Source organism: Suillus subaureus, assembly GCF_016647635.1.
Source record: "Suillus subaureus strain MN1 chromosome Unknown BJ212scaffold_1, whole genome shotgun sequence".
In the NCBI taxonomy this organism is placed as follows: Eukaryota; Fungi; Basidiomycota; class Agaricomycetes; order Boletales; family Suillaceae; genus Suillus; species Suillus subaureus.
The window spans coordinates 2,628,819-2,650,420 of NW_024538557.1; the positions used below are offsets into that span (position 1 = coordinate 2,628,819).

General features: G+C 47.5%; 7 protein-coding genes across 7 annotated transcripts; 3 read left to right on the forward strand and 4 right to left on the reverse strand.

Moving 5' to 3' along the window:
- Positions 1–595: 595 nt before the first annotated feature.
- BJ212DRAFT_1474790 (xylose isomerase-like protein) lies at positions 596–2,350 on the reverse strand (the record flags this gene model as incomplete). Its single annotated transcript, XM_041339150.1, has 11 exons — positions 596–896; positions 952–1,060; positions 1,117–1,124; positions 1,176–1,207; positions 1,255–1,271; positions 1,320–1,419; positions 1,476–1,590; positions 1,640–1,723; positions 1,783–1,950; positions 2,013–2,169; positions 2,233–2,350. 11 exons carry the CDS (start codon positions 2,348–2,350, stop codon positions 596–598), a joined length of 1,209 nt encoding a protein of 402 aa, XP_041200483.1.
- A 2,933-nt stretch (positions 2,351–5,283) lies between these two features.
- Positions 5,284–6,781, forward strand: BJ212DRAFT_1257049 (winged helix DNA-binding domain-containing protein; the record flags this gene model as incomplete). Its single annotated transcript, XM_041329831.1, has 5 exons — positions 5,284–5,384; positions 5,443–5,512; positions 5,566–5,664; positions 6,224–6,445; positions 6,578–6,781. The coding sequence occupies 5 exons, from the start codon at positions 5,284–5,286 to the stop codon at positions 6,779–6,781; spliced, it is 696 nt and encodes a 231-aa protein (XP_041200484.1).
- Positions 6,782–7,842: 1,061 nt separating this feature from the next.
- On the forward strand, positions 7,843–9,443 carry BJ212DRAFT_1313780 (CheY-like superfamily; the record flags this gene model as incomplete). Its single annotated transcript, XM_041334096.1, has 3 exons — positions 7,843–8,312; positions 8,383–8,571; positions 8,622–9,443. Coding segments are annotated over 3 exons (1,103 nt in total), but the record flags the coding sequence as incomplete, so codon positions are not given.
- Positions 9,444–10,306: 863 nt separating this feature from the next.
- Positions 10,307–12,807, reverse strand: BJ212DRAFT_1256474 (P-loop containing nucleoside triphosphate hydrolase protein; the record flags this gene model as incomplete). Its single annotated transcript, XM_041329792.1, has 11 exons — positions 10,307–10,499; positions 10,559–10,583; positions 10,637–11,142; positions 11,202–11,461; positions 11,507–11,631; positions 11,679–11,801; positions 11,853–12,089; positions 12,140–12,172; positions 12,229–12,293; positions 12,346–12,449; positions 12,496–12,807. 11 exons carry the CDS (start codon positions 12,805–12,807, stop codon positions 10,307–10,309), a joined length of 1,983 nt encoding a protein of 660 aa, XP_041200486.1.
- Positions 12,808–14,100: 1,293 nt separating this feature from the next.
- On the reverse strand, positions 14,101–15,861 carry BJ212DRAFT_1258168 (uncharacterized protein; the record flags this gene model as incomplete). Its single annotated transcript, XM_041329920.1, has 4 exons — positions 14,101–14,364; positions 14,592–14,801; positions 15,341–15,545; positions 15,602–15,861. 4 exons carry the CDS (start codon positions 15,859–15,861, stop codon positions 14,101–14,103), a joined length of 939 nt encoding a protein of 312 aa, XP_041200487.1.
- A 248-nt stretch (positions 15,862–16,109) lies between these two features.
- BJ212DRAFT_1313789 (26S proteasome subunit RPN7-domain-containing protein) lies at positions 16,110–17,853 on the reverse strand. Its single transcript, XM_041334097.1, has 7 exons — positions 17,638–17,853; positions 17,380–17,585; positions 17,183–17,328; positions 16,913–17,132; positions 16,755–16,863; positions 16,477–16,648; positions 16,110–16,425 (listed from the first exon to the last, which is right to left on the reverse strand). The coding sequence occupies exons 1-7, from the start codon at positions 17,765–17,767 to the stop codon at positions 16,254–16,256; spliced, it is 1,155 nt and encodes a 384-aa protein (XP_041200488.1). The 5' UTR covers positions 17,768–17,853; the 3' UTR covers positions 16,110–16,253.
- Positions 17,854–20,180, forward strand: BJ212DRAFT_1313792 (PCI-domain-containing protein). The gene is made up of 12 exons (XM_041334098.1): positions 17,854–18,000; positions 18,051–18,153; positions 18,201–18,283; positions 18,337–18,478; positions 18,526–18,679; positions 18,744–18,968; positions 19,019–19,166; positions 19,220–19,376; positions 19,425–19,515; positions 19,567–19,635; positions 19,690–20,007; positions 20,059–20,180. Exons 1-11 carry the CDS (start codon positions 17,901–17,903, stop codon positions 19,705–19,707), a joined length of 1,290 nt encoding a protein of 429 aa, XP_041200489.1. The 5' UTR covers positions 17,854–17,900; the 3' UTR covers positions 19,708–20,007; positions 20,059–20,180.
- Positions 20,181–21,602: the final 1,422 nt, after the last annotated feature.

The following is a 21,602-nucleotide window of genomic DNA, read 5'->3' on the forward strand; positions in this document are numbered from 1 at the left end:
ATCTGCTATCGAAGTAAAGATTTGTTGGCACAACTACCCAAATCCGGCGAGGTTCGCCGCATCTGCGTCTGATAGGACACCCATAATGTGCCTTGTACGAATGATCAGGACGAAGATCCGCGATGCGGCCGGGGGCTGCGCAAGAGATACGGTGGTTTTCGGTGTACGCAGGTTATCGCGGGACTTCCGATAATATGATATTTTCCTTTCGTGCCAAAGACGCTATCTGAAGCTGAAGTTTTGCTTCCTATCGGGATCAACCATCAGAAATGGGATAATGTTGCTCCTTGATTGCGTTTCGATATCAATGGGTTCCTTGAAGGGCAACGGAGCGCCACAATCACAATGAATAAAGGGGGTGTTAAGATGCGGCTCGTTGCATAGCTGACTCAGCGTAGATGAGCGCTACGCTCGCAGTAATTATGGCAGCAAGAACAGGGGGAAGGAAACAATAGGAATATCAATTGCTCAATAGAGTAGCAAGATGAAATTGATCGGACCCAGGGCTAAGGACACCCCAGCCAACAGGGCTTTTCGGAAAATGCCTCAGGGTCGTGTTGCAATTGATACGGTAAATGAGTACTGACTCACCTTTCTAAGTACAATCAGAGTCATGATCCTGGTCCTCCGTCGCATCCCGTTTGCGTGCACGGGTCTTGCTCGCTTTCCCCGTCTTGTTCGTCGCGTGGCTTCGCACCAAAGATGTGATTTCATTAACCAACGACAGTTCCGTCTCTGGAACATCGTCGACCAAATTCGAGAGACAATTGAGAGCCGATATCTCCTTGGTCCATATGTCTATTGCTTCGAAAGTCGGGGTCTCGAGAATGAGAGGAATATCTTGCATCCGCGGGTCGGATACGACGTGCCTGAACGTAGAAATACCAATATGTCCGCTGAAACGGTGATGAAAACGACCGCTTAATAAATAACCAAGGATGGAACACGCACAGCCCAATATTTTCATGTCGATCTTTTTTTGACCCGAGGGCGGCTTTGGAGTCATTCAAATGCAACCCCTTGAGATATGATGGTCCGACTTCGGTATCGAACGCGGAGACTGCGTGATTCAAGTCACAATTATATTTCCTTATAGTTCGTGCCTGTGGGACTCACGTATTGCACTATGAAGCTACGTTAGCCGGTGCATGAAACGAAGTAATCGACAGACATACTCCCATCCATTTTTTGTTGAGATGTCGTATCCCTAAAATCACGGTAAAAGGTTTGTAAGGCAGAGAATGATGCACTTACTGCAGCGAACGCATGACCTAAATTCCACTGGTCAGGAATATCAGGTATACAAGGCTGAGACGCACAGGTATCAAGGCAAACGCCTACTCTCGTCTTGTCCTCGACATGATCAATAATCCCTTTCAGCTCTGAAAACTGAGAGCCTATAACATTTCCTGAACCTGCCTATTTTGAACGATTAAGTAAGGATAGGAGATATTCCGAGACGTATAGATGCACACCATGTTCTCGATAACAATTGTTATATATTTTGTTGCTTTGTGCGCATTGTTGATACATTCAGCAATAAAGGCTATCGACTCTTCTTTTGTGGCCTGCCCAACGGTCGAACCCGGACTTCAATGACGTGAGCTCAATAGGAAAAGGTTCGAGATGGTGGACTTACTGAAAATTGTACAGCTCGAGGCCAAGCTGTTCGCACCGCTGAAGGTCATCGAGGAAGCAGTTGAATGGTTTCTGCCTCTTCTCCCTGAAATAAGACATCGATCATCATAAACCCATAAATCAAAGAGGCGGACTCGCACTCACTCGTCCGGGTTTCCCAGATTAACCAAATAACTACCGTGGGGAAGAACATGCTTCGGCGAATACCCAAACTCTCGCATCCGTCTCTTAAACGCATCGACGTTTCCGACGGAAAGTGGTGGGGAATCCCATTTCCGCTGGGACTTGACAAATAGAGCGAATGCGTTGGCGCTATACGAGTTTAATGTTCAGCACTTCAATAAAGAGAGCCTGGCACGAAATGCGTCTCTCACCCAACCATCGCTGCATTTCGAACAGCATTCTCAACTCCTCCTGCGGCTGATACATGTGCTCCGATCTTCCACGGACTGGAGACACGTACTGGAAAGTCTTCCGTTAAAGGTTCATCCTTTGTCTTTTTCCGCTTCTTCTGCGCGGGTTTTTTCGTGGCTAGAGAAGTTCAAGTTTAGTCGCCGATTGAGAAGCAAAGGAAGTTCAGGGTCTCATAAGTACCGGGTTCTGATTCATCTGCTGATGCTACTTTTCGACGTTTGGAGGACTCCGGGTGAGAGTCGGATGACGTCAAGGTGATCGGTGCAGCAGCGGCAGTGAAGCTTCTAGTCTGAACCATTATAAGGTTCATCGGAATGAGTGCCTTTGTTTGCTTGAGGAATAATAGCGGTGCAGGTCTGATATGAGATAACACTGCTAGCATTAGAATCAGAAAGTCTCGAGATTTGGAAGTCAGTCACTACAAGTCAGTTCACGGCATTTCCCGGCCTCAACGACTTTCGAACTGTACTACAAGTTGCTCAGAAAATTAAGGTGCGAACGTATCTGACTTCACTAAGCGCGAAGTGTTTGAGATAAATATAGGTGAGGTGATGGCGCAACACAAATGGGCAGGCGGGGGCTGTTTTATGAAACTATACTTCTCTAGTGAACCTGGGAACGCCGTTTTCGCGAATTCGAAAAAACGTCGTGTTTGCGTTCACGTTTTTAGAGCATGGGTAACAGGCTGTAATAGGGGTTAGTGATTAGCACATGATACCGATTCCCATTGCAAGGGGGGAATAACATGGCATTGTCCAGGAGTCGACTGGTCAACGTGAAATGATCCGATGGTGGTGGTTTTGTCTCGGGTTGATCCAGATTGCAACATCGCGAATATCAAACAATGTGCAGACTACTTACTATGGTACAGCTGGAAACTTAAAGAACCACGGGCTTTTGTTTTTGCTTCTGATCGGGATGCTGCATACATATCTAATTTATATATGAGGTAACTGCTATCAATCGCCACGCGCCTGCAGCGACCGCTGAAACCGTCGTGGTCTATATCTCGAGTACTTTGTCTTCCTCCAGTGTCTTCTACAGCCAACCGAACTCTTGCGCTGTGTTCACCGTCGCCCACGACAAACCTAACACCCGAATTCCTGAACATTAATCCTGATCCAACATGACATATCCATATCGTGATGTCATAAGCACGAACCATGGAACTTCCCGGGGATGCCCCAGAAAAGATTTGCCTGCATCAATTCTCCAATTCAAAATGCCGATATCGCCATCAATATTCTGGCTGATGTGCTTCCGCATTTCTAACAGAGGGTATATGACACTTATGTTGGCTCCGTGGCACAACCTAAAGGGTATTTCCACGTCACCTGAGCTATTTAGGTCCCCGAGACCTTGGTATACCCACTCATGACGCGCTTTCATATCCAATTTCGGAACCGGAAATCCAAGTGAGGTCGGATTATCAGTGGGGATCGGTGGTTGTGCGTCTTGTTGCGACATAGGTGGACTCCTGATGAATTTTAAGCGTGTGTATTGGGGATTCGGCAGGGCGGGTTCTACTCGCCGAGACAAAGTTGGTGATGATTGGGATCAATGTGATGTGGTGTCCGCGGGCGGGTGGCTTGATATTGCAGGATGTATGTTTGGATCTCCGAGGGTGTGTGGCGTACTAGCACGTTACGCATCTGGGTTCTCTATGTACGACAGCAGTAGCTGCGGAGCCCTATCTCACGCGGACATTAAGTAGTGGGACAAACGAAAGGACTCACGAGGTCTGTATTTGTCGATGCATGGGGTATGCGCGCTCACTGACGGTACAGTATTATCCTATATTGCGATACTATGAATCGCAAATAAGGAGACGGTCAAGGCCCTCGTGCCTTTACTACGTACTTGGCGTAAGGGCATGAATTCAGAAGAAGCCACAGTAGTCCGAAGCTGCGCACAAAATTTAATACACGGTATGCGCAACGAGTGGCAGGGCCTCGCGCAAAAAAAACCAGGGACATGAGGGGCATCATGTTCGTCGGCTCAGAAGTTATAGTAGTACGAAGCTGTGCACAAACGATCAATGAATAGTTGTAAGGAGATAGCACGTACCTTTATTTGATTATGTGCCCCGTCTGTATTACGGTTGACATGGAGTCCGTACGAATTTTGTCAGTCTATTCATAAAGTTAGACGTAAATGATCTAAGTCAATAAAGATCTTAGGACGCAATCCTGTTTTCTTATTGAGTAGAATGCCCGTGGGGCATCCCGAGAGGCTGAGAACCTATAAGAATGCGTTGTTATGCCGGCAGCTGTCAATAGGGGTGGAGAGATGAAGTAGAACTATATATGTCGGGGGAGATAGGACATGTAGCGGCATTGGCGAAGACGCAAAGTGGGAAGTTTGAGCAATTGAGAAACCGACATAGTGGAGCGGGTATTGGATGAGGGGATATTTAATTCGGCAGGGCCCGGGTGTGATGACGAAGGATATGAAGTTCGGACGTGGGGAGTATGGGGGTAGGACAGAAATCTTCTTGAAGGAGAAAGTGGAAGAAGTAGTCGAAAGGAGGCGTTAATGGAAGGAAGGAATTAGTGCTGAAGTTGAAGAAGGATGATGGGGATGACAAGAAGAATGAAGGTTAGGTTCTGCATGGAGTGTTATTGAATCGATAGCTTGGCTCGATAGTGACCGGCGAAAACAGGAACGAGGGTAGTCTAGAAGCTACTAGGGGGTGTGCCGTCAAAGCGATTGTCGGAACCGCGTGTTGAGCCTGGAACCTTTGGGCGTCTATTAAATAGTACTTTAGTCAAAAGTCTAGACTCTTTTACCAGACTAATTCTTCTATTGATATAATCTCTTCAAGCATCACCATCGAGCTCGAGAGCCCCTCTTTCGTGTTGGCATCTGGGTTGAAAGCGTGAGTTTACCTGTGTTTGGGTTTTGACCCTTAGAAGTTTACACCCTTGGGATAATAATCACTTGGTACGCTATACAGCCATGCACATGGACCACCACACCGCTACTACAGGTCCTCCTTACTCTTCAGTTCGCTTATTTGCTTCACATCAATTACCACCACCACAGGTTCAACTACCTGCTATAAACCTTCCCCAGCGTGCATCAGCCACAACTCTCCCTCCCATGGCTGCAATGGACTCTTCGCCCTATCGCCACCCTTCTCCAGTCTCCTGGGGCCCATCATCATCAATCCATCGCACTTCAAATTCAAGAGAAGATATACCAATCCATCAACAGCGAGAGATGAGGCAGATGAAGAGAGAACCCACTCACCAGATCCATTCAGTACCGCCACTCAAGGAACAGGAAGATACTATGCCAGCAACAAGCGATTTCGTTAAAAAGCTTTACAAGTACATCTTCTCTTCTTTCCTCATCATCACCATCACAAGTTTCATTTCTATCCTACAGAATGTTAGAAGACCACACCTTCTCCCATGTCGTGTCATGGGGCCCACAAGGCGATTGCTTCGTTGTAAAGGTCCGTATTCTCTTCCAATCATCGGTACTCTCACCGATATACCCTTCCCTCAGGACATGAACGAATTTACAAAATCCATCCTCCCACGCATGTTCAAGCATTCAAATTTTGCTTCCTTCGTAAGACAACTCAACAAATATGATTTTCATAAAGTGAGTCTGGTCTACTCTGGATCTCGACCTTCTTCCTTTCCATCCTTTCATGTTCCTTCTATTTTTATGCCCACCTCGAGTTCTCCACCGTCCCCACTCATGCATACATCACGCGACTTCTTGCATACTCCCATATCGCCTATCAAAGGCAATCCAATCCTCTTTATCTCAGCGATCCGCACTCCATTTCACCATAGGAATACCCCATCCTCAACTCGGCCTTTCCCGTCGATCCTCGGTTCGATCCGAGCCTTCTACATCTATCTCAGATATTTGTCGACCAGGTCTGACGGTTTGTTCGTGCATTGCCACCGCCGAGATATACTTGTCACTCTCCTTTTCGTAATTGGTCGTCGCCACAGGGGGTTCTTGGCATCCATCGTGACCTGGCACAATCACCTTGGGTCCATCCTCAGATCTCTGTAAAGGCAGTGTCCGAACACCATACATTTCTCCAGGCCGTACTTACTACACGTTGTGCCACTCCACCTCCTTGCCTATCTTACCCCCTCTACCTCATTCCGTTCTACTATCCAATATACTAATCCTTCCGCATCAGGTTAAAACATCCGACGACGCCCAATTTGGTGAACACAGTTGGACATTTCGACACCCCGATTTCCATGCCGACCGACGTGACGCCCTCGAAAACATAAAGCGCAAAGTTCCCGCAGCGCGTAAATCCATCCCTTCCTCCTCTAACGGGGGTCACAACGGCGGCAGAGGAGCAAGCTCCGGCAGCCCCGTCCCAGGCGAAACTAGTACCGCCGAACTAGCGGCTGTGCAATCCCATATCGGCGTCCTGCAGAACTCGTACCAATCGCTCTTCTCGTCGCATGATACCCTTTTATCATCCCACGAGACGCTACGAGGACAGACAGATTCTCTACTTGCGTCGCATTCGTCTTTACAGGCTCAGAATGATAATCTATTCGCTACAAATGAGACTTTGAGGAATCAAGTCGTGAGGGCTGAAGAGCGGATTAGGGTGTTGGAGCGTCAGTACGGGGACGTACTTGTCGAGATGGTCAATTTTCAAAAGGGGATGGCGCAGCAGGATGGATTGATGCAGGGGTTGATACAGTATTTTTTAGGGGAGGGAGGTGAGTGTCTTTGATTATTATTTTATTGCTTTATTTCTTTCATTATGTCCCGTTCCGTTCCTCGTCGGTTTCCTGTCTCTTCCGTGTACCTTTTCAAAATGTGCTCCCCCATGGGGGTGACTATTATTACCTCTGTGGAGATAAAGATGCATCTGTTTGCAATGCGCTGGTCGTGGTCTAGACATTGATGATGGGGCCTCGATGCCCAGTTGATGGGCCTATGATGTCCAATTGATGGGCTTACAATGTTCGGTTGACGGGTCTACTAGGCGTCAATCTATGCCTGGGCCTGTCTTTCTTCCTCTTTTCGCGTACTTGTGTTTTCCCTCGTTAATATATATCTTCCCTTCTCCAGGTAAACCCAAAGACCCTTCGGATGCTACCTCCCAAACCGCTGCCGGGTCTTCTACCGCCGCTTCAGTACCCATCGTTCCAGCATCGGTGTCTCAACCCACCGTATCTCAACCCCCACCTCAAACCCCCATCCACAGTATGTCTCAACCCTCAACAACGCCCCTCGCGCCTAGTATGACGCCCTCCACACATCCACCGCCTTCCCTCCTAGCATCCCACTCACAGCGGTCCATGAGCCAACCACAACCATCGCCCTTCCTCGCATCTCCTTCAAATTCAAATTCGTTCTCTATGCCTTCCTCACACGCACGCAAACCCATACCCATGTCCCAACCGGCCCAATCAGCCTCCCTCCGCAACCCATACTCTCTCCCCCCTCCCCACCCCCACCAATTCGTCCCAGCCCAAGAGCAATTCGTCCCCGCCCAAGAACTCGGCCTGCAAGATCCAGATATGGTCGCGCGGCTGACTCTGGTGCAGATGAACGAGATGTCGAGGCGGGCTGCGAGTGATGCGGGGTTTAGGACCCCGGCTTCAAGTTCGGGTTCGGGTGGTTCGGGGTTGTCGTCAGGTGAGGAGATGCATATGCAGAGGACGAGTGGGACGCATTCGCATTTGCATCGAGGGGGGCAACATCAGCAGCAACAGCAACAGCAACAACAACAGTCGTCATCACAAGCATCGACACAAGACGGCAATGCTACGTTTCTCCTTCCCCCTGATATGAACTGGGATGCGCCGACGACGATGCATGAGGGACTGCAGGTTTTTACGGTTGGACATCTGTTACCCCGCAGTAGCGTGGAGGATCAGAACGGAAATTGGATGTTCAATGCTAATCCTTCAACGGGCGCTGTGCCTCCGCCTGTAGAAGGTGAAGGTGAAGGCGAAGGAGGGAACGACAACGATAACCTACCATCGGAGCCCGATCCATATTCTGAAGAAGTCGTACGTCCGACGCTGTCTAATGGACGATCTTCGACTGCGCCTACGACTATCCGTATTCGACGGTCTACGTTCGTGCCGGGATGGGCCGTTCCCCCTAGGGTGCTGCTTGTAGATGACGATGCGGTGAGCAGGAGATTGAGCAGCAAGTTCTTGCAGGTGTTTGGATGCATGATCGATGTTGCTGTGGATGGTGTTGGAGCTGTGAATAAGATGAACCTTGAAAAATATGATTTGGTGCTGATGGCGAGTGCTTTTCTTCCCTGTCTGCGTGTGCTGCGAACTAATTCGATGTTTTTAATTGGGAATGCGACAGGACATCGTGATGCCCAAAATGGATGGAGTCAGCGCTACGAATCTCATCCGCCAATTCGACCATATGACCCCCATTATCAGTATGACCTCTAATTCAAAACCGAGTGAGATTATGACGTATTATTCATCTGGGATGAATGATATTTTGCCCAAGCCGTTTACGAAGGAAGGGTTGTTGGACATGTTGGAGGTGTGTTTTATATGAAAATGGAGGGTGTATGAATTGACGTGGCTGCACAGAAACACCTTATGCACCTTAAAGTTATCCAACAAATGTCGAAAGTACCACGTTCGCTCGGCGTACCACCTCTCTCAGATCCGTCTTTTAGCGAAGCACTCGCGGTCGGCGCGTCGCAGTTACAACGACATACTTCATCATCCAATTCCAGTTCCTCGTCCAATTCATCCTCTTCCAGTCTTCATCCGACATTGGGGATGTCGGGGTACGATGACGATGGACGGATTAACCCCTTAGCAGGAATGGGTCTATCTGACGAGCGATACGCGGCTATTCTAAGAGATATTGTTACCCAAGAAAGCTTTTCGGGCGTAGGAGTGCCCGAGGGCTTTTCGTTCGGTCTCGCAGGTGCATTAGGTCCCGGGATGGGAGGAGAGAAGCGGGAATTGGACGATGGAAGCGATGGGAGAGAGGGGAAAAGGGGACGGTTTGAGATCATCGAGTGAGTTTTGTCTGGATGGATACCAGTTTTGGAGACGCTTTTTCTTTGGCGCCTACCGTATGGACTTGTGCTTTTGCAAGCGCTTTGGTATGGCGCATTCTCCACTAGTACCTCTCACCTCCCTTCACGTCCTACTTTTTATTTTTGTCACGTCATGATTTTCCTCATACCTCATGTTACCATGCTGCTTTGCGCTTATGCCCGTTTTCATGATATCATATCTTACGCTTTCATTTTCAATGTCGCCTTTTCTTGTATTGAGTTCTCTTCTTTTTTTTTTGTTCTCTGTATTACCGTACTCTCTGTTGCTGTGTCATATCGTATACGAATTTAGCTTGTGGAGTCCTCAGATCTGGATAACTCTTTGATGGGTTAATAACTTGGAGAAGCGTCGTGGGGCGATTTCATGGGAGTCCCCTAGCAAGACCAATCGAAGGCTCTTTCGTATTAAGGTCTTTCCCCTGCATTCTGTCATTGCCCTGCCGGCATCAGAAACCACCGAACTTGTCAAAAAGCCCCAACAAAGTTGCATATGCGGCTACCTGGGTCACGTACACACCCTAGATTTCATATCTTGCCTGGTGAAACTAAGCTCATTCCAGGATAGTGGGTCCTTGCCTTGCGTATGAACGCGAGATTCGACATATGCCGTCAATATTTTAAATTGATAAAACACCCTCCTAGCAGGTATCCTTCATCGAAGATCTGATCGGTGAGCTGGCCCGGGGGGTACTTGAGGGTCAGTTTGTTTACACCACATGTGTGGATAAGGCAGGCGCCCATGCGTGGTTTCGGTTAGGCAGAAACGTGGCTCAGCTGGCAAGTCTTGGTTTGGGATTCCGAGATCTGAGATCGATACTTATCATGATAGGCTATGCCGCCATGACTGTTTCACCGTAAGCATACGTATCGGAAGGGCTTTCGTGCGCGAATTTCAGCCTCTCAGATAAGCTTGAGTCATCGAAACTTGCTTTGCAAAAGTTACAGTAACAGATATCACAGTCAAGGACACAAAAACAGATCGGGAAACATAAACGAGAAACACACGAGAAACACGAGTACAAGGAATCACCGACACAATGTCATCCAGGATTACGCCGAGAGGACTTGCGCGTTATACAGCTTCGCATACTCGCCATCGTCTTCAATCAGCTGATTATGCGTGCCTCGCTCGACCACAGATCCATCCTTCATACATCTGCCACGAGGTGTCAATATCATCTGTGTGACTAGTAGTATTTCTGCTTACATGATCTGATCAGCCTCCTTGACAAGATGGTGGAAGCGGTGAGTGACAAGGATCATCGTCTTTCCTTGGCGGACATGGTGAAACTCGGAGAGAATGTCGCGTTCCGTGATAGCGTCCAAAGACGACGTGGCTTCATCGACTACAACTAATCTGATGTCTGTGTGATTGATCCTCATAAAGGTTCTAGCCCTAATGACGAGGTAGTGAAATGAGCAGTCATGACACGGAAGTAACGGCAAAGTACGCACGCTGCAAGTCGTTGTTTTTCACCACCTGTCGCCACTTATTAGTCAGTGAAAACGTGCGCACAAACTGCGAGTACCGACCTGAGATTGTGACTGTCTGCTGTTTATGACGCGCCAATTCTTCCCGCAATCTCTCAGAGATGGTGCCATAAGTTCCGTTGGCCCACCCGTTCCCGATGTCATGAGTAGGCTTAACCTGTGTATCATACCCATTCTGCAACTTTGATACCCAGTTCGTGCAGCTACCCATTTTGGCTGCTTGTTGAATTTGCTCATCGGTCGCATGAACACGGGATGGCAACCCAAGGCAGATGTTCTCCTTCACTGACATGGGAAACAACAGCGGGAGCTGGGGCAAGAATGCGATTGATGCGCGCACGTCATCGGAATCATATGTCGACAATGAATTATCGTCAATTAAGATTTCCCCTTCAGTAGGATTGGAGAGACGCGCAATGAGCTTCAATAACGAAGATTTCCCGCTGCCATTGACGCCGACAACAAGGACAAGCTGACCGGGAGCAATCTCCAGGGTGACATCGTCAAGAGCGTTATGACTGCATCTCTCGTAACGAAGCGATACTTGTCTATTTGTATCAAATAGATTAAATCCGGCACGTCTCCCCGTTTGTAGCATGAAGCTCACCGAAAAGATATTTTCATCCCATCCGACGAGCTACCTCGCGAGGAATCTGGATAAGACATCGGCCCATTGGGCATCTTGCTCTTGTAACTGATAGCGTCGTAGAGCCACTTTGCTTGAAGGCATAAGCTCTTTATTGATGTAGAGTTCATCCCATATTCGCCGATACTTAGGGAAAGCCTGTTGGTCGCTTGTTGTAGCAGAGCAATCGACATCACAGAAGAAGGCGAAAGACGACAAGGCAAAATCAGCGCATAGACCGCCTTGAAGTATGTCAGTACATAGACAAGTAAGATACGATAACTTACGAGTGGAAGGTCGAGGGTTAAATTGATTAGGAAGTCCCAGTACCACCTTCTGATCAAACCACCTGCCCAAGGAAACGGCTCAGTTACGATTTCATCGCCGAGCTGCTCAGTCGACCTCTGGTATTCTACACAACCCATTAGCATAAGCACGCTTGAACAAACGTTGCCTGACCAGAGTGGATACTGTTGGCGGCGCCGTTGAGTATCAATTCCTCTCGATATTGAGATGAGAATGCTAAGTCATAGAGAGATTTCATTTTCTTGAAAGGCACGTTTAGTGTGTAAAAGATATATCCTACAACGAGTTTGTTTCAGAAAATAGTGATAGTCCTCAATAACCACAAACCTTGGGTACCGGTAACATTGGATGGTGCCAACCAGCGGACGAGCGGATGAGCAATGCAAAATAGAAACAATACCTCCCTCTCCGGACTAGGTTTGTGCAGTACCGCGTTCATCAAGACAGCCACTTGCGACAACAGGGAAATGGTTGTGCGAATGATGTGAAACAAACCTTGTAAGAATGACGAGCCAGGTACATCCGACGGAAAGTGGCCCCTCACGGGAAATATTGTGTAACAATCTAGGAAATTATATCACAAAAGGTATCAAGAAGTCAACGAAGATCTATACCTTGCATGGAAGACACATCCACACGCATACTAGCTGGAAATATTGTTCACGATTTCAATATGGGTACAGCTCTCGATGCGTTGTATTACCTTCAATAAGCTGGGGAAGGAAATGTGCTTTCAAGCGACTATTCATGATGTCGTTCACATATGCTCTACAGGTAATGATAAGTCAGCCACTCGAACCAAGAAATCACATGAGCGTACAGGTAACGACTGCAAGCAGGTTCAATGATGGCGCAGAAGAACCCTCCGTAGATGGCAATATTAAGTGAGTCGTGAGACACGTTTCCCGAGGAATGACCCTCGACCTGCACAGGATAAGTTTCATGCATCAGATTCGGGTTCACCACTCACAAAGTTAAATATGGAACCTAAACAGAAGAGAAGCAGTGCGTCGGAGATGCTGAGCCACAACGTGGCGCAGATATGGCCAATCAACAACCCAGGAGCCAGAATATATATTTCTCCAAAAAGTCTTCGAGCGTAAGATAAGTTGGTGAAGGAGACAAGATACTGTTCAATCCAGGCTCGAATGTCTGAGGTCCAATTGACAGGTGACGGGCTTTCGTAGGCAATTGTATATATGCCATGACTCAAGATTCGTGGTGGAGGGTGGGGGGAAGGGACTACATCCCGAATACATGTTGGTTTCTTCTCGTCGGTCATGATCGTGCACGCGCGAGAATGGTGGTCTCTGGAAAATGTTTGATCAAAGGCACGTAGGCTGGAAGGTATTTATGTGTTATTTGAAGGACACACACTGCCTCTTAACCCGCGCCGCCGTTACTCTTGTGCGTGGATGAGGCGGCCAATAAATGAGAATCTGCGATTCTTGGAAGCGGTCGATTTGACATTGACAGAGTGGTGCTACGAAGGAGCCCACAGATCCACCACCTGTTGCGACACAAGTACAGATGCCAGATGCCAGACACCCCATAAGGAGAAGAGCTGTGAGTATTCAGGAGGGTGTTGTGTGTCCCAGGAAACAAAAGTCCGACACCAATTGGACAATGTGTCCGTGACTGGTGCTTCTCCAAAATTCCCCGTAGGTCAGTATACTCGCATGAATGTGGGTACACACAATAACAAAAAATGCTTTGGCAGTCATAATAGATGTGCCTCGGGTCATTGTGGGCCGGTAATATCCAGAATAGCAGCTCCTTGCACGTGAGATGCGTCTTCTACAAATCGCATTGTACGAGAAAGAATCATCGATGGCCATATTAGCTCAAGGAGGAAAACGACCACGAACCTCTGATCGAACAAGTGTGAAAATACCCGTGGAGGAAGTGTCAACAACAGTTCATTTCGGTCGTTGAAACTTGGAATGCCCTCATCGCGCGCCCACAAACAACTTGCGTTTGTCACGATGTTTTCGGCAAGGACAACGCTACCATCAAGCAGTGCGGCCAAAAAACCTGAAACTAGCAAATCATTTCCCGCATATGGCTTGAGAATAAACATGGATACTAGCCTCATGAAGTCGCAGACGGTCAAGCAAAGTCATGACCTTAATGAATGATGCAACATGATGACCCGGGTATACGAAAATTTTGGTGATCAGTATTGTGTCGATAATGGACAACAACAATAGACGTCCTGGGCCAGCGTGTGCACTGACAACACAGCACGTCGAGATTGAATTGCCGGCCATACTTGGATGCACAAAATTGCAAAGAATGCAAATTGTCGTTTACAACTTGGATATGAGGATATTACGTACTACTAGCGCCTTCATGTTTTCCCTGATCGGATCCAGCAGTGTTGGGCACCCAACTTTCCAAATTTGAATCGTCAAGCGTTGTTTCATAGTAAGTATAGCGAGTTGTCTGTGCACTTGAAACAACAAAAAACAAGGTCACGTTGCGGGGCTTCACTGCGTCGACAACCATTGGTGCCCGATTTACATACAATTATGGATGGGCACAACAAACCTGATCTATATCTCCTTTGTGTATTTCAAACAAGGGAATGCTTTGTACCCTCCGGATTCAACCACAAGTCCATTTTCTCCCATACATCTTCCTGCTCCTGTGTCCACTCCTGTGTCTTTTCTCTGACACACGCAGCACATAAGCCCTCGGCGGCCCAGTCGATTTGCTTAACTTGCTCAAGCATTTCGAGTGGTTTGCAGACACCAGAGTTAGATATTGCGGGCGCTATTACGAGCGTCATCCATTTGTCCGCAAACACGTCTGTACATGCCATATGAGGAGTTGCAGGCTAAAATAATCAACGAATTAGCGCACAGGCTTATGGTTATACAAGAACGAATCAAGTCATAAATCATCTAACATTCGGCGTTCGACGAAGAATATAGCATCTGAAGCTAATGACACATATCAACGGAATCGCCATTTGATTGATATCTCATTTCCCGGTGACTCGTCACAAGTCAAAATGTCACTGCGGTGGCAACTTCTTCGGAATCAGATGAAAGGAACACGCACTGGTGTGAATAAAACAGGAGTGAAATGTTCCACGATGCCAGTCATCAGACTTCTGCACCGCTCGACATCTGTAGGGGGTAGAATGAGGCGTGGCGTGGGCGATGACCCTGGCAAACCATTTGGTTTAATGAAAATTTCCAGATCCAACTCATCGTCCTCGGGTTCGAATTCAGAAGTCGTCACAAGGCTGTAATATATACCCTTCCTGATCTGGAATAATAGAATCAGCTTCTCGACAATCTGTGCTGAAAGCCTTGAAAACGCCGAGCGAATGAAAAAAAGACATGACAACAGTGAATGTTTTATTCCTGATCATAAATAAAACGAAATAATCACTGAGACCTAGCGACTGCGTCCCTCCAAAAAAAGGACCGCAGGAGTCAGACGCTGGCCCATCAGCAGCATACACAAATTCTCCGAAACAAAAAAAAAAGCTCATAAACAATAAGAACGAGCTACCCAGCATCAATAGTACCCGTCCCAAATGCGAGGAGAACCCATGACCTGAAGCACAGACCACACTAAATGATTGCCCGCCACGCGTCGGCCATCGCAAGCTTTTCGAAGGACGGAGAAGCATGCTCGAATGTCTGATTGGCCATTAGAACGAACTATCGTATCACAGCAAGAAACCAGACAAATGGCAAGCATATTCAAAGAATCTCGCTGTTCATAATTCCACAGACGGGACAACAGGAAGGAACCTAACAAAAAAAATCGCAAGCATGACGGAATAAACATGAACCCACCAAGGGAATCTGATACGACTGCACAAGTGCCAGTGCCTCTGTTAGATGACTACTAGGATGTGCGAATGGCTGAGGTCCCTGTGGAAACATCGATACAAAGTAAGCCCGAGCTGACATGTGAACACCGGGCAGATCAAGCTGATTCGAGGAAGAGACACGTAGGATCGCCGCAACATGCGAGAAGGGCGCTTCAGCGGAAAGAGGACTGCAAGAACATCAAAATTGTTTTCTGTCAGTTCCACCACGACAAAATGCTCTCACATATCATGGTATAGATGCTCCAGCAGCGCTGTGAAATCTTGGACTTGAACGCCAAGTTCTGGCGGAATTAATACTTCAGAATCGGTGCTAGTCCCGCTATCTAGCATCCTTTGAACAAAGCGGGATTGTCGACGCAACAAGCTCTCATGCAACTTGAAGCAAACCTCCCCATTGCTCATGCTGCGTGATCGAATGACTAAGGAACCATCGTTGAACCAGTATGTAGGATGCTGTCTGACGTTGTGCGGTTCGGCGGTCATGCTCGTGGGTAAGCTTGCCTTGCTGCTTGTTGTGCGCCACGATAACCAATATGTCCAGCCTGCAGCCAATGAGACGGGGATGAGTGTGAACAGCACTCGATGGCTAGAGGTGACGTTTGCCAGGTTTCTCATGAGAAGTAGTGGCACACGATGTGAACTCAGTGTCATCTGACGGAAGCAAACCTTCGACCTCACTGGCACCGGTAACACCGTGATAATATCAGTGTACTGATGGATATAAGATCAAGGACATGCTCAGGGTCTGAAAGGAGGTCCATGTTGATGACAGGAACGATTCGGATGTGCCCACTTCTGCGCACCCTTCATGTATCAACTTAAAATGAGTACAATACTGTCTAAGTACACGAAAGACTGGGATAATACGTTAAGTACTAATACAACACTTTACTCAATCTTTGTATCGAATTTAACAAGACATCGCCTTGCTTTATGACTTTATCATACTGCGCATTTTTGAGTGATGGCCGTGTCGTCTCCACGATACCGTGCACCTTGTCGATGGTGCAATGCAAACGCCCGTTGGCGATAAACCGTGAGAGCTCGCTAGAAGAGATGCTCAGAGGCGAGTAAGATACACGTGCAGATAATACATGCCTGTCAACAAACTCGACGCTGACGCCAAATGCACCACTAAGACTTTCAAGAGTCAGGCTGCGGTAGGACTCCAGAAGTTGGCTGTATGCCAAAATACGCATCTCTCGCACATAGTAGCGGGTATGAGGCGAGAGGAGCCGCGAGGGCAGGAGATACGTCTGCTCAAGGGTCGCTGTCGGCATGGACACGGCATGTCAGTCATTATCAATCATATCAGACAAATATAATGAGGCTAGACAGGGGCCTCGGAAGTGGATTGTGGGTGCGAAGAAACGTACCAAGTGCGACAAAGAATTTTGCGTAGTGGCAGTCGTAAAGGTTGTTTAAGAGATCTCCAAGGATCGGGATTTCTGGTAAAACGGAGATAACCTCTGGTGCGGTAATGAGCTACAGGGAATATGATCAGCAGTGGGAAATACTAGGAGAACGAGCATACCCGTTTCTTGAGATCTACTCGTTTGAGAGTGAGAGCATTTATGATGATGGTGAGAGCGACGAAATCATTGTACGTTGTGAGTTCAGTGGCAGTGAATGTCGATAGTGCATCGAGGAGAAGTGCGCCACCGGCCTTAAGCTGGCGGATGGATATCATATGGAGCCCACGGTAGACTTTCAGACGATTACGCCTATCCCAGTCACCGCCCTCCTCGATGAATCTAGATGACACGTCAATTCAAGTTCACGGCAAAGCATTGCGATAGCGCACCTTTCTGCTTTGGGAAGGTTCTCAGTGATGAGGCCATTATCGCCGAAGAAAATTCCCAGTCGGATGAGAGTGAGCACAATATCTATCCTCGAGCCAAGGCCAGGTGTTTTCTCAAGCGCAAGTTTTTGCGCTGCGACTGCGCCTTCCTTTATATATAATATTCAGTGTATGTAGGACTTAGCATAGGAAAGACACACCTTGTCACCAATTCGAGTTAGATGATTAGCTCTGGCTTTCAAAGCGTCTGATATCTCAGATTCTCCTTCTTGCTTCTCCGCCTCTGCTAGTCTCTCATCTAGCTTCTTGAGCTCCTCCTCATTATCTTTCTCCATCGATTCGAGCAACGCGGAATCAGGCGTTAGAGCACCTGCAGAGGTTACTAACTTATAATACGGCGACATTTCTGCATAAACCATAGATCAAGTCAATAACATTAAGATGATCTCATTACTTACTGTCTGCCTTGATTCCTTCAAGCAACTGTTTTCTTGCATTGTCGTGAAGTTGCCCGAGCGTTGGTGAGATAAGAGTGAACAGGTGCTGGGGGAGGCTGAGATTTGGTATCGGAATGATTTCTTCTGCCATGACTGTCAGTGTTAGGGAGCTTCCCTTGGCTTCCCTTCGACGCGTCAGTCTCACAGGTTCATATTCCCACGGCGTGAAGACGCGTCACACCTATGAACGCTTTCTACTCATAGCCAACACCGAATATTGAATCATGGCATTCACCCAAGACCTCCTCAAGCAGGCTGCAGATCTTGCGTCTTCTAACCCAAAGCGTGCAGAGGAGCTTTACAAACAAATATTGGATTCTACGGGTGTGCTGCACAGTGTATGTCTTGACTGCTGGTACTAATCATGCTCTCAGCATCAACCTCTAATGGATCGGCAGTCAATGCTGACAAGGAACAGTCCTTGCGTGATCAAGAGTCGGCCTTGATCAAACTCGCAGAGCTCTATCGAGATCAAAAGTGCGTTTTGCAAAATCTTGTTTTACGCAAGTCCTCACTCCAGACAGAGATGCCAGTGGCTTAGCGCAAGTCATCACACTCTCGAGATCATTCATGTCTTCAACTGCCAAGGCAAAGACTGCCAAACTGAGTGAGTATCCTCTGTTCTTGACCCGCTATACTTGATTAATGTCTACCTTGTAGTCCGCACGCTTCTCAATTACTTCAACTCTATCCCTAACAGCCGGCAAACCCAGATTGACGTCCTAACCGACAACATTGAGTGGTCGAAACGCGAAAAGCGCATATTCCTCAAACATAGCTTGGAGATTCGACTCGTTTCCCTGTAAGAAACACTTCTACTTCTTACAACGATGCTGATCATTGCCACAGGCAACTTGAAGCACTACAGTACAAGTTAGCCTTAACGAGAATTGACGCACTCTTAACAGAGTTGAAAAGGTTAGATGACAAGATGATTCTTACCGAAGTACACCTGCTCGAGAGTCGTGTCTACCGTGGCATTGGAAACCTGTCGAAGTCTAAGGTTAGTCCTTCGGGTGCCATCCTGGTATTCTCATTATGTGGCCTTACGTCCGTGAAATACAAAGGCTGCCCTCACCTCCGCCAGGACTGCTGCAAACTCAATATATTGTCCTCCTCATCTTCAAGCAGCGTTAGACCTCCAATCCGGTGTTCTCCACGCTGAGGACAAGGATTACACTACTGCATACTCATATTTCTATGAGACTTTTGAGAATATGTCATCGCAGGACGACCCAGCAGCGCTGAACGCACTCAAGTACATGCTTTTGTGCAAAGTCATGTTGAATATGGTGTGTTGTTAATGACCTTAACTGGCCAATCATTCTGATGTGTGTCCCAGCCCGAAGATGTAACATCACTTCTCTCCATCAAGCTCGCGGTAAAATATGCTCAGCTCCGCGAGATCGAGAGCATGCGTACCATAGCGCTTGCGCATCAGAATCGGAACTTGTCCGATTTTGAGAAGGCCCTTCGGGATTACAAACATGGCATGTCATACTCCATTTATGCAACTCGTTGTTGACTTGTCATTGCTACACAGAACTCTCGTCCGACCCTACCATTCGCTCGCATCTTGCAGCGCTTTACGATACCCTTCTTCAGCAAAACCTGCTGCGTATCGTTGAGCCATACTCGGTGGTGGAGATTGACTACGTTGCCAAACAGGTCGGGCAAGGACGGCAGGACGTTGAGGCCAAGTGCGTATTAAATTTTCTGTGTGAAAAGTAGCTGATGTCGTGTTTCAGGCTATCTCAGATGATCTTGGACAAGGTGTTCCACGGCGTGCTGGATCAGGGACGAGGATGCCTAATCGTATTCGATGAGCTAGAAGCCGACGTGCGTACCCTCTTCCCACTCATCCCATCCATGCTTATATCCTTTTTTCAGAACACGTATGGAGCAGCAATTGGGACTCTGGAGCAAGTTAGCAAGGTCGTAGACTCATTGTATGCCAAAGTACGTCCGTTTATTGTTTTTGGCCGTTGGTCTGTGCTTATGGATGTCATTCAGACTGTCAAGATTGCATAGATGTTGTTTATGTTTCCTCCTTCCTACACGTGAAACTCAACATGATACGTATGACTAAGGGGAAGAAAAGGCCACACTGTCAATGGTAGATATGTCCGCGCTGATCTGAAACTAAGTAAGTGGCTGTCATCACTCTAAGGTTGTAATATACTGCGGAACAAGGGACGAGTGGAACGTGAGACAATGTTCAATGAGGTGTTTTGTACTTGGCTACATTCGATTGCTTGCAATTGAGTTTTAATGAACTGTACCCGAAGATGAGTGTGGAGGAGAAACGCAAGTTCTAGCGAAGCGATCACAGTATGGACACCACACTAATACTGAGTACTGATAATTGATCATTTCATGCAGTTCTTCGATCTATGGAGTTTACTGAATATTCCAAATCTACTGAGAGCGCTATGTACCTGCTGACGTGCAAGTATTTCGAACAACTTCATTCTATGTTTTGGATGATCTTCAGAGCCGCTAAGGTACGCATATCTGACCAGCCGAAACATACGCTAAATCGCCTGCGTAGAATTCTACCCCCTCTCAGTCATGGTTATGGGCGTTTCACGATGTTCCAAGGGTTGCCTAGGGTCCACTTTTTCATGGCACATACACACACATTGCAGATGTGGGCGTCCCGGACGGCCACTGTGTACGGACCCATATATTCCCACGCAGATATGTGGGCTTCCAGGACGGCCACTGTGTATGGGCCAACACATTCCCACGCACATGTGGGCTTCCAGGACTGCCACTGTGTACTGACCCGTATATTCCCACGCATATGTGGGCTTCCAGGACGGCCACTGTACATGTGCCCATATTCTAAGGGCACATTTGTAACCTGGTATTGGTTACACCCAGGTTATGGCTAGCCAAAAGAGCACAATCTGGGCATTTCTGAACATGTCAAAAATGCGCAGAACAGGGGAGGTCAGATCTGGGCATTTCTCAACATGTCAAAAATGCCCAGAACAGGGGGGGGTCAGATCTGGGCATTCTAAGGGCACATTTGTAACCTGGTATTGGTTACACCCAGGTTATGGCTAGCCAAAAGAGCACAATCTGGGCATTTCTCAACATGTCAAAAATGCCCAGAACAGGGGGGGGTTGGATCTGGGCATTTCTGAACATGTCAAAAATGCGCAGAACAGGGGAGGTCAGATCTGGGCATTTCTCAATGTGTCAAAAATGCCCAGAACAGGGGGGGGTCGGATCTGGGCATTTCTCAACATGTCAAAAATGCGCAGAACAGGGGAGGTCAATTCTGGGCATTTCTCAACATGTCAAAAATGCCCAGAACAGGGGAGGTCAGATCTGGGCATTTCTCAACATGTCAAAAATGCCCAGAACAGGGGGGGGTCAGATCTGGGCATTTCTCAACATGTCAAAAATGCCCAGAACAGGGGAGGTCAATTCTGGGCATTTCTCAACATGTCAAAAATGCGCAGAACAGGGGGGGGTCAGATCTGGGCATTTCTCAACATGTCAAAAATGCCCAGAACAGGGGAGGTTGAATCTGGGCATTATGAAAGCAATTCAACCGTGGGAACTACTCCGATAAAAATGCAAAAATCAAGCAAAGTCAAGCAAAGTCTGAACGAGGATTCGACCCGGGCCATAAGGATAAGGATAAGGAATACGATAGTCAAGACTACGATAGCAAAAAATCAAGAAAACAAGCAAAAGACAAGGATAAGGATCACGACGGTCAAGACTACGATACGATAAGCAAGTCAAGGATAAGAAACGCGATAGTCAAGACTACGATACGATAAGCAAGTCAAGGATAAGAAACACGATACCATAGTCAAGACAAGGATAAGAAACGCGATAGACTACGATACGATAACTTACGATAACAATACGATAGTCAAGGATAAGGATAAGGATAAGCAGGGCAA